The sequence below is a fragment of the Oreochromis niloticus genome, linkage group LG12, assembly GCF_001858045.2.
Source record: "Oreochromis niloticus isolate F11D_XX linkage group LG12, O_niloticus_UMD_NMBU, whole genome shotgun sequence".
In the NCBI taxonomy this organism is placed as follows: Eukaryota; Metazoa; Chordata; class Actinopteri; order Cichliformes; family Cichlidae; genus Oreochromis; species Oreochromis niloticus.
In genome coordinates this window covers 12,749,394-12,761,708 of record NC_031977.2, presented here as the reverse complement: position 1 = coordinate 12,761,708, position 12,315 = coordinate 12,749,394, and the positions used below count along the sequence as shown (strand labels likewise).

Genomic DNA, 12,315 nt, shown 5'->3' with positions numbered 1-12,315 from the left:
AATTGGAAGATTATTGTGATATTGAAATATAAAAATAAAATTATATTCTATTATTTTTTCATCGCTCAAAATAAGAGTCACACTCGCGGAAGCCGGTGTACCCGCCGAAACGCCGTGCATTTATCGAGACTTTCAACCCCAGGTAGGCCAATTATGGATCTTCGGATCCACATTATGTCAGCAGCTGTTCTCCACCGTGAACTATGTTAAAGACAAACACCGTTCACGCCTGACAGATGACAGCTTACAGTCCTGCGTAAACTGACTTCGTACAGCCCCGATTTGCGGACTCTGTGCGCAGAGGTTCAGGAGCAGAAGTCCCATTGTAAACAAATCACGGCAGACCCGACGATGTTTCCATGAACATGCTTTTGAGCATCTCTTTATTGGGCACTTTTCTTTTCACACACGGTTGCTGTACGCATACAGCCGGCTGTAGCTTTTCAGCTCACAGCCCGACATACACCACCAACACAGCACAGATAGCGCAGACGTAAAGGCAGCGAGGCGTGATTGCGGGTGTCGCTCAGGTGCGTCCGCCTCCCCTGCAGCGGCGCCGCAAACCACGCCCCGCCGCACGCATTAACCAGGTAAAATACATAATTAGGCAGAATTTTGCAAATATCTATTTTTCATCTTTCAGCAGCATAGTGCTTTTTTCCAATTATTTTTTAAGAGTCAGGTCAAGGCTCCAACAGCCCAAAGGCGATATAAGGGTGGCGGCTGACAACAGTTTTTATTTGCTACATGGATCATTTTAGTTCAGCTGGGTGTCTGTCCTTTTGTTATATTTCTTTAAGAGTTCAAAATGTGTTGATTACATAAATATAATTTAATTTTCTCTGTAGCACTTCATGGATTTCATAAGCAGCACACCTTAGTTGTTCACACAAAGCATAAAGATAAAAAACAATATATACAGTGTTATCTTCATTTTAGATGTCAAAAAGTATTTGCGGCTGCCAGTGTTTTCTTTTGCGTGGAAACCGGGTCCAAATGGCTCTTTGGGTGTAAAAGGTTGCAGACCCCTGGCTTAGGGAGTGATGATGTAATAAGGAGATCTTAAGAATCTTAAGTCCTTTGATGTTTTTCCTTAAATAGGGGTGAGACACAGCAAGTTTTAGTTCGTTTTAGCAGCATCTGTGTTTGCAGCCTACAAGCGTTCACCACAGAAACATTTGGAAAGCTTTTCAAAGTCATCGTATAGAGACTCCAACATGTTTCCAAGAAAAAACCAACCAATTCAAAAAGATTACGCCGCCTCTCCTTCCTGGCGTGGTCCGCCAATTTCCCCAAATGGTGTCTTATCCTCCCAAAGGGCATTAGAGGAGAGTAGGAAGGAAATCTACCATCTCCAGAAAAAAATGCAACAAATTGAAGAAGAGAAACTTCAACTGGAGGACAAGTGTAGACGAATGGAAGCCCAAAATAAAGAGCTGGAAGAAAGACAACAGCACCAGCCGGACATAAAAATTATTAATGAGGGCTGGGGAATCAAGTTTGCTCAGGCCCGAGAGCAGATTGTGCACCTCATTAAAGAAAACAAGCAAAAGAGTGCAGAACTAAAAGAAATGACCAACCAGCTCCAAGACAAGAAGACGATGACTGATAAGATACAATGGGATCTCCAATACATGGACCAAAGGTATCAGCTGCTCCAAAGACAGCTCCATGAAGCTGTGGAAGAAAAGAAAGAAATCCTCCAACAGAAGGAAGAGCAGGACAAAAAGCAAAGAGACATGCAGCACGAACTGAAGAGCATGCAGGAAAAATACCGAATGCTGAAAGAAAGCCTGGATGAAACACTGCGCCAAAATAAAGACCTTCTTCAACAGAAAGAGCAACAGCAGGAAAGACTGGAAGAAGGAAAACGTATTGTCCAGGACTTTGAGTCTAAAAATCTAAAACTGCAAGAGTTTTGTAATCAGCTGGAGGACAAAGCAACTAAAGTGGAAGAAGAAAAGGACAAACTGGAGAAACGCTGCTCACAGATGCAGAAAAGGATCGATCAGATAGCGAGAAACAACTCAGAGCTCGTTAAGGGGATTTTGGTGGAATTCAATAACTTGAAGCGTGAAAACACTGAAATGCAGGCACAAAAACAACAACAAGACAAAATACATGAAGACCTGCAGCTCACGCTCCAAGAAATCCAGAAAAGAAACGAGCAGTTAGAAGACGAGCACAAAGAAGTACAACAGAGAAATGAAAACATGCACAAGGACAAGCTGGTACAGGAGGCAACATCCAAACAACTCAAAGACAAGCTTGAAGAACAACAAGCAACATTAGAAGAGGTGGAACAAAGATGTAAGAAACTTGAAAAGCAAAACGCAGAAACAGTCGATGAGTTGAGAAATCTCATCCTGGAGAAAAAAGCGCTTGTGGAAAAGTGCATGAAAAAGAAGACAAAATGGTTCCGCTTGTTCCGGAGGAGAGACGCTACTGCTTCCTCACCTGATGTAGCCTCGTCTTGCTCCACCTCTGTTCACCCCCCCAACCAGTCCCGGCAGTTGACTGTCCCCTCCTGAGCCTGGTTCTGCCGGAGGTTTCTGCCCGTTTAAAGGCAGTTTTTCCTCCCCACTGTCGCCAAGTGCTTGCTCAGAGGGGATTGTTGGGGTTTTCTCTCCTCGACCTTTTTTTCTTTATTTACTTGTTTAACTTTTTTCATTATTACTTCATTTTACCTTGTTTCTTTATTTACTTGTTTAACTTTTTTCATTATTACTTCATTTTACCTTGTTTCTTTATTTACTTGTTTAAGGTTTTTTCATTATTACTTCATTTTACCTTGTTTCTTTATTTACTTGCTTGTTTAACTTTTTTTTCAACTTATCTAAATAATAAACCAATTGAATTTATCCTTTGAGTATTTTTCATCTCGTCTTTACAGAATTCTTCCAAAACATTTTCAAACATTCAGATCTGCCTTTTATTTTCTTCTTGAAACCTCATAAATGGTGAACTAAAAACCCTGGAATATGGTTTGAAACATTGTTTCAGCTGAAACCGGCATAACATGCTTGAGTGAGTGTGTGTGTGTGTGTGTGTGTGTGTGTGTGTGTGTGTGTGTGTGTGCGTGTGCGTGTGCGTGTGTGTGTGTGTGTGTGTGTGTGTGTGCATTAAGTTGAGCTAAGTTGATCCTAGTTAGATTCCAGCCTGTTGGAGCTGAGAGTTGCACCAGGCAGCCAGCCTCTGGCTATCCACTAAATTAAAGGCCTAATGCACAATCCTTCGTGCAGGCTGACAAACTAATGAAATGGAGAGGTAGAGGCCCCCAGGAGGATTGGCCGGCAGATGAAGACGCTTCCAATGAGGGATTCAACCCAGGAGCAACCTCCCCACCTTGTCTTTTTCATCCACATCTCTGTACCCCTTCTCTCACTTTCTTGCTCATTCTCTCAGTTATTCTCCTACTGTCTCTCACTTTCTTTTGCTCTGCACAAGACCCAGGATGTCAACAGCATGTCTAAGTGCGTGGGAAAGGTGCAACAGCTCAGCAGTATATAGCTATAGCTATATCTGCATTTGTGTGTGTGTGTGCACTGGATTTCCGATGTGCATATAAAGAGATGGGGAGGTGATGCAGGTTTTTTGGTAATGCTCTGTTTGTTCCCATCAAACATAGTTGTCCCCACAGAGGACTGAACAGACTTAACCCACTAACCCTGGAAAAGGTGCTTTGTCTATAAATAACTCCCACCAATTAAAGCTGTTTTTCTGAGTCCTCCCCACTGAGCCCGGCACCTCTGAGTCTCTGACGACTCGTCTCTCGAAGCAGCTCAGCGCAGGAGCCACCACCCTGTTAATTAGACTTGCAATCATTCACCTGCCCTTGTCTTGCTGCTTGGCCGTACTGTATCTCACACACACACACACACACACACACACACACACACACACACACACACACACACACACACACACACACACACACACACTATTCACCTGATGAATAAATGCAAAATAGCAACAAAAAAAAAGTACTACATTACAATATCTTAAGCAGCGGATTAGTCCTGAGGTGATGACTCTGTAATTTAGCCATTTGCCTCCTTGTTTGACATGGGTGTTTTATCAAAACTGTCAAAAACACGATAAATTAAAAAATGTAACATTTAAAGAACAATGTGTCATAACTCTCCTGTGCTTTTGGTACATGAAATACACAGGATATAGTTTGGATTAATTGCTATTGCTATTAAAAAGAAGTCATGGAAATCTATTTTGGTTTGGGTGCCCCCCACCCCTCACCCCCACTTTGTCATCCTTACAAAGCTAACATCTTAATTGCAGCCTGGTTAACTGGCAGTTACAGTGAGTTAAACACACCCGCCCTGACATCCAGCTTCTGGCTGACTAGCTGGTTCATGGAATGCTTTTCACTAATTCATTAATGCAAACAACACATTATCCAGTCAGCAGGCTTGTTTGTGTAATGACAATCACTTACTGAAAAGAATTTAACATTTAAGAAACAGTAAAAGTCTATCTATTAGCAGAAAATAAAAGGGAGTGCTAAAACGTTTCTTGGTCATCTCTCTCTTCGCGTGTTCGTCATTGTCACGGGTGTGAAATTGGTCAGTCAGAAATGTGATGAATTCTATCTAGCCTATAAGTGGTTGAGCCTAGGGTTGATCAAAGGTTAACAACGCTTCACCTCTAAGACAGGTCCCATTAGCAGTTATATTGGGCTAATGCCAGAGTGTGTACATTGCCTCACAAATGTGTGTGTTGGTGTGTGGAGCACGCCAAAATGAAGCTGCGTCCACACAGGGAGCGATGTGCTCACTGTGCATCACTTTGAAAGTGAAGGTTGGTCACTAGCAGACATCACAGGCTCCGGTTGCCTAGGTAACCCTCTAATGTATTCACTACCCTGTCATGTGTCAATTACCGGTGTAAGGCACTCTCACTGGTAGTGGCTTCAGTCGTCCGCACTGAAGTTGAGAAAAGTTTATCTCGGGGCCTAGACAGTGTGTTTTTAACCAGAAAATCACTTGAAGTTGCTAAATTTCATCAATATTCTGTGGTCTCTGGCAGGCGTGTCAAATCGCTTTCTGTGTCCTTGCAGCTTTAGAGGAGAATTTAGACAAAAAAGTGACTGTCAATGCATTTTATAATTACTGCGGGATCTTTACCATACAATATTAAGCAATTGTTGTGATCATGCCATAGTTTGAAATTGATATTCCTTAAAAAGATTACACATTTATTTATTAAAGCTAAAAGAACCAATTTAATCTTCTGCTACATGAAAACACACTTGCTATAAAGAATATTTTAATAAAAATCATGCGTTTACTTGTTTAAAATAAGAAGAGAAGAGCTGAATAAACTAGTTACAGTTGATTGTTGATGACATCAATGTAATGGTGGTAATCACTGCAAGTGTTAGCTACAGTAACTGTGGTATGCAAGTCTTATGGTCAAGAACAAACATTAACTGGCCACTTTATTAGGTATACCTTGCTAGTACTGTGTTGCACCCTCTATTGTCTTCAGAACCATCTTAGATTGAGATTTTGGTCCACACTAACATGATAGCATGACACAGCTGCCGCACATTTGTTGGCTGCCCATCCATGATTCAAATCTCCCACATAACCACATCACAATGGTGCTCTTAGATTGAAATCTGGTGATTGTGGAGACCATTTGAATACAGTGATGGTTTGGTATCCTTCTGCAATCAGCCATCAAAAGATGAGTACATGGACATGGTCAACAACAATACAGATAAAACAGACAAGACATTTTTCCAATCTTCTGTAGTTCAATTTCGTGAACCTGTGCAAACTGTAGCAACTGTAGTGAAGCTGAAAACCAACCCAAAAAGGCTTTGAATCAATCTCTACAGCAATTCTACTGTAGCAACGTGTACAGGTAGAAATGACGCCTATGGTGCTCCAAGCCTGACTCCTCATCACTGCCTTTGTTACCTGTTAAAGTCCAGGGTCTAGCTGCTGGGCTTAAGTCTGCATATACTCACTCTGGCCTCTTCGCTAGCTTTATGTTAGCATGGCATCTCTGCAGATGCATGCAAAGAGCCAATGTCGTGTTAGCAGTGTAATCCAATTGTTTCAGTCCTAAACGAAGTTTACGCTTCACACCACCATTGGTTCCTTTATTGTTTTGTTTTTTAAAGCCCATATCCCCACTCAAAAGCTATAGACCACGCCACATTTTCATCATCTTTGTAAATGAACTGCAATCAGCTGACTGCAGGTGGAAAAATCTACGTTTGACATTTATTTTCCCTTTCCATCTGCCCATCATGGAGAAACTGAAGTACATTTGTAATGCAAGTAATGTCATAACTGCAAATTGAATGTAATTACTAGATTTAATACAGTAATAAGTAACAAGTTATTTTTGCAGTGTGTTACACTCAATACTGCACACTGCTCTTGGTGACAGCACAAATCCGCATCATCTAGACCAGGGATATGAACCATAAGGCCTGGGGACCAGAATCAGCTCGGCAAAGACTTCAGTCTAGTTCACTGGACGACTTTGGAAAATGTGAAGGAAGGCATAAATTTGAACTTCTGTTTTTATGGTTTTTCCCACCGATAAAGACCTTCCCCCATGTCATTCATTCTACACCATGGTAAATAAGTAACAGATGAACAGAAGAGAAGATCCTGTTTTTCACTATCTACAATAGAAATTTCTATTAAACAAAAAAAGACAAACTGTGCATTATACTAACAGAACTATTTCTGTAATTTGAGATTTATTTCTTACAATTTATGCCCAAAGAGTCATGCTGACAGATTTCTTCTATTTTCTGCAGCAGCATTTCTTTATCATGCAGAACAACTGGGATGAATTTTTTAAATTGCACTTCTTATTCTTATATTAAAATATATCAGGGTTTAAATGTGTAATAAACTTCTTCACACTGACTGAAAGGGGACTTTCACTGGTCCGGGCCACTTAAGTGGGCTCACCATGTAAAATGAGTTTGGCATCCCTGATCTACATATGGGCTGCAAAGTTCTGAGTAGGACCAGCACACAATCATGCCGGTCCCTGCAGCATGAAGACAGGCTTGTGTGTCATTAACACCCACAGACAGGCCACAGCCGGGAACTGTCAGTCAAACCCTATCCGTCTATCAGTGTCTACTAACCAGCCTGCAGTCAGAATCGCTGTGCTAAATGGCATTTTTACACATTAATGCATTTGATTACACTGAGAGATGGAGGGACTGCTATGGCAGCTACAAAACATGATGTATCCTCCCAACAACATGCAACATACCCCTGAACACGCACCGCGATAATAGCCCTGCCTTTGACATTTGAAGTAACATTATTATAGGGCTCATTTGGAGCACAGAAGCCCCAGGCATGAGGCTCTGTTCATCAGGTAGGCAAGGGCAGCTGGAAACTAGGGGGGGGTCAGGTAGGGTGTTAGAGCCTCTGGGTTTTGACATTCACAGCACAACAGACAGCAGAGATGGATGCTGGGTAGTATTCCATCTATGCATGCATGACAGAGCCACTCCCTGAACACAGCCACATTCAATCCCACACATGACCTTTCAAGAAAACTGGGGTCAACTTCAGGCGTTTTATTTTATTTTATTTTATTTTTTCACTGTGCTCCTTTGGCTCTACCCTGGATACCCTGGTCTTGACAGTAGGAGCAGTAGGCATGCTGTCTGGATTAATGCCAAGCTGAACACTATTACTAGGGGATCTAAAAACTGGCAGCAAGCTGGGTTTTCAGATCGGGATCAAGTTAATCAGCTGAATGTGGCTCCCCATCATCCTTTACCAGTCTTTAGCCTTTGGTCAGAGGTGTGAATACATATGATACATTACTGTGTTGTATGGCTGCACAGGTTCTGAGAGTTCATGTGTATGCAAAAGTATGTCTTTTGTGTGTTTCCTCGTGCAGGTGCTTGTGTGTGTGCACGCAGGTTAGATGGGCCCACAGGGTCAGGAGATGCTGCAGGGCTCTGCTGACGGCTGCAGGAAACCAATCAACCTTGTCTGTGTATTCCACGACCCGTCGTTTTCTTAATGACCTGCCCTGACAGGCCTGCTGCAGCCCCGGCCAAAACCTCCCCACACCGCTCAATGGATGACCGGCCCCCATCAGCAACATGCTAATGACCCAAGGAGAGGCAGAAAGGAGGGAGCGGCGATGGAGGAAAGAGAGCAAAAGGAGGCATAGAGGTAGAGAAACAAAGATAAACAGAAAGATAATTAAAGGATGGGGTCACCAACAGAACAGATGTTTTCCTCTTTTATAAACAACTGAGACACAGCTGGAGGTCACAAAGGCAATGTCTACATGACCTATATAATATATATGATAAGGAGAACTGCGCTTATGAACCATTACATGTGTAACTTGGGTTTTAGCAACCCAGGAGTGTTATTATTACAATAAAAATCTCTATTTTTTGTATTGTTTGAAACCGGTATCAGTTTGCAAGCTCCCTGAAGGATGCAAAACTAAAATCATAATGCAGCACAGCCTTCTGAACTGCAAGATGGCAGTGTTGTAATTTTCATCATTGATAGCATTCTTTTCTCAATCTTACAAAGGCTAACAATATACAATATGAATGGCAAAATAAGGGGCTCATCCATTTTATTTTATTAAACGGCTCATCACAAGAACCTGAACACAAACAGCATTTTCTCTTTAAAGAACACAGCATTGAAGCACCTTGGTAAGAGTCAGGAAAAGATTATGTTTTTAGCTAAAATACATCATTATTAAATGCATGTTAGAAAGCCATGTTATGAAGGCACTGAGGTTCACCGACTTAATGATGTCACTGTATCTTATAGGCCACTTATAAGCTTGTGTGAGAGACCTATAGCGTGGACAACTTTAATGGTGGTGTTTGTTCTCCAAGCAAATCTCCACTTCATCTAAGTTGTGTGAGCCTCACATTTACAATATGTTGCCCAGAAGACATGCAATAAATACTTCTTTCATTCTAATCATGCCCAAAATGAGGATGAGTTTCAGGTTTTGTTTCACATGTAATTTCAGAACAGTTAGGATAGGATAAAAAAGAAGGTCGGTGTTCCTATCACAACATCTTACTGAGAAAGAACCAAGGTTACAGAATCTTCATTAAGGCCTGTAATTACATTGATGTAGCTGTGCTGTCATTTACAGCCATAGTCAATGCTGTAGATGTTTAAGGACCTTTATATATTTTAATTAATGTCTTTCTTAAAGCTGCCTGGATGACAGTATCACCTATTAGGATCAAAATAGGGAGCAAATTTAGAAAAGCATCTTCTCTACATCTTTAATCATTGTGATCAGCACATGTACTAATGGCAAAGAGAAAATACATCACGTAGATGAACCTTGTTACACTCCAGCTGTAAATGTAATTATAGCAAAGCCCAAAGTACTCACTGACATTATGCATGAACATCAAGGTCTTCACCATAATGTTACCACAGCTCATACTTTTCAAACATGTTATATTTGTCCTCGTGGCACGACCGCCTTAAAAGCTCTCTTCGCTTTGTATATTTGAATTTGTTCTGAAACAATTAACTGAATGTCACGATATGTAGAGTGCAGCATCTCTCAGACTGATTTGTTCTCAGCAAGTTTTAATCCAACACAAAACTCTGTTGTTTAAAATGCGATGCCACAATATTTACTGCACTCTGGGAGAAAAAAAAAGTCCTTCCTTAATGTTATTAATATAAACAGCATTATTGTGCATAAAGATTCAACTGTTATCATTTCCACTTTGGCTTTTTTGTTTCTTATTTTTTAAAACAAGTATTTTACTTGTTTTTATTGAGACTACCGACATCAATAACACCGAGGAATAGTGTCCTGATATACGCTACCTCTGAACCTTCGACAGCTTAACTTGATAAGCAGTTAAGAAAATGGATGGATGACTATTTTTAATAAATGCACATTGAGAGTCAATTTACTTTCAATTATTGGTTTTGCGCCGAAATTTGTAAAACTTCGTAAATGGTTAATAAATACTGTTTTTCAGCCTCCAGAAACAATGACTGGATGTCTTTTCTGAAATTGCAACTGATATTTATTGTTTTGGGGTTTGTTTGTTTTTGTCAGAATAATAGTAATATGTTTTTAAACACATAACACACTGATACACAAGTAGACAGGAGGGGTGTGGTGGCGTGACTGTGGTGTGAATCGCAGTGTAAAAGACAATCTTTAGTGTCACTCTCAGTTTTGCTTTCACTCTTCATTTACTTTTGCTTTCACTGGCTTTTTGTTTTGGTTCAGACCAAATGCTTTGCATACAAGCAAAAAGTACTTTTTGTGGAAAAAAAACTCAACAACTGTAAATAGTTTTTGCCATGTGTCAGTTACAGTGATTAATTTCTATGTGCCCTGATTGTCATGAATCTGGACGAATGCGTCCACATTCTGATGGCGTGAGGAGTCATTACTGATGATGACTTAGACATCAGAGAGTTAACAAACAGCCAAAGACATAAGACGAGACATAATATAGTATGTATTATGTATTATTATAGTCCGTTATCTATGCTATAATACAATACATAATGTAATATATTTATAAAAGTATTTTATTATACAAACTAATGACAAATTTCAATTGTTTCCAATGTTTTTCCACCCAGTGTGACCTGACAGTACCTATTTTTGCCAATTCTAATTTGAGTAATAGAGTAATACTTAAACATATAGTGAGGATATATAAACAAAAATCAATTTTCCATCAATACAAAATATTACTTTTTATTTTTACTTTACAATTTCCCCAAAACTGTAGTAAGTTACAGGATCGTGTTTCACTGTAAGAACTGACAGATTCACTTCAATTCAATTCAATTTTATTTATACAGCACCAAATTATGACAGTCGCTTTTATATTGTAAGGCAGACCCTACAATAATACAACTGAGAAGACGGCAGTAATCATATGATCCCTATGACCAAGGAGTTTAGTGACAGTGGGAAGGAAAAACACACTTTAACAGGAAGAAACCTCCAGCAAAACCAGGCTCAGAGAGGGGCGGCCATCTGCCATGACCAGTTGGGGTGAGGCGAGGAGGACACGACATGCTGTGGAAGAGAGCATGTCCAGGAACAGGAAAGAGGTACAAATTTAAACAAATGAGTTGCTGTACACCCACTTTTACCCATATTTTACCATATCCTATACAAATACAGGCCATATCCAACAAAAGCAGGTGCAACCAATTTATAGGACAAAACAAATGTCATTTACATCATTTTCCAGTCTGTTTATAACCAAATAAGAGGATGTCAACCCTTGTCCCTTAATAGCGTTATTATAATGTACAAATTAAAAAGGAAAACACTTAAAATGCCTACTATTTATTTCTGAAGTGAGTTTTATACAAACCAAGGCATTTTCCCCCTATATTGCAAAGCTATGACATCACAACAATGTGACTGGTCAATCACAATGTTGATCCTGGGCAAACATTATTATGATGATGTAGGAACGACACCAACACAGGGACATCAGATACATCAAGATATATTCTGATCGCACTTTTATAGATTGAAGTCGTGCTCTCTTATTAGGCAACAATATTACAATAGCAAGAGGAATATAAGATTATGTCTACAAATTACTCATAATGTTAATCCAATAATCTAACTGATGCTCTTTTAACAATCCTGCATTTTTTTTTTTTGTTAAATGGTTTTTGCGATAGCTGTAAAACCCACTGATAATCTACCAGATAGTTCCCCCCTATCCCCAATAACAGGCATCTATTTAGCCAACCAGCATACCAATGACACTGGTGTTCATTTCTCCACTTTCCGTACCTGCTTTCTGCTGCTGTCTGGTCATTTAGGTCATTGACCTGAAATCTGATAGCAGTCAATGAGTTTACCAAATGAGCTACCCAATATCTGAATCCTGCTCCAAGCACAGGCACTCTCAATAAGGCTGTGTAGATTAATAGCATTAACACAGAGAGGAGGAGTAAGGGCAGCAGGGGGGAAACGGGGAGAGAAGCAGCAAACTGAGGATGAAAGAAAATAAGAAAGCCTTATCTACCACTGAACGCCGAGATGTTTTTTTCCTGTTGTATGAGACACAGCTGCACATGTGATTCATCATCTGTTATTTAGAGAATGTACGGAGGCCCATAAAGCCAGATGAATTATATCTCTTGAATAAATTGCGAATATTCTGTGTTTTCTGTCTATGATAGAACTGTATTTCAATCCCTGTCATTGTGATGCTGCCAGAATCCCCTGCCAGACACAGGGAGGTTTGGGACTTTTAAGCTGTTTGTTTCATCTCAGGTATATTAACCCCAATTT

The 12,315-nt window shown here is 40.2% G+C and overlaps 1 protein-coding gene across 1 annotated transcript; it reads left to right on the top strand.

Annotated features, from left to right (window-relative positions):
* The first annotated feature begins 1,141 nt into the window (after positions 1–1,141).
* LOC102082345 (trichohyalin-like) lies at positions 1,142–2,611 on the top strand. Its single transcript, XM_005450602.4, has one exon. The coding sequence runs from the start codon at positions 1,218–1,220 to the stop codon at positions 2,529–2,531; it is 1,314 nt and encodes a 437-aa protein (XP_005450659.2). The 5' UTR covers positions 1,142–1,217; the 3' UTR covers positions 2,532–2,611.
* The last annotated feature ends 9,704 nt before the right edge of the window (positions 2,612–12,315 follow it).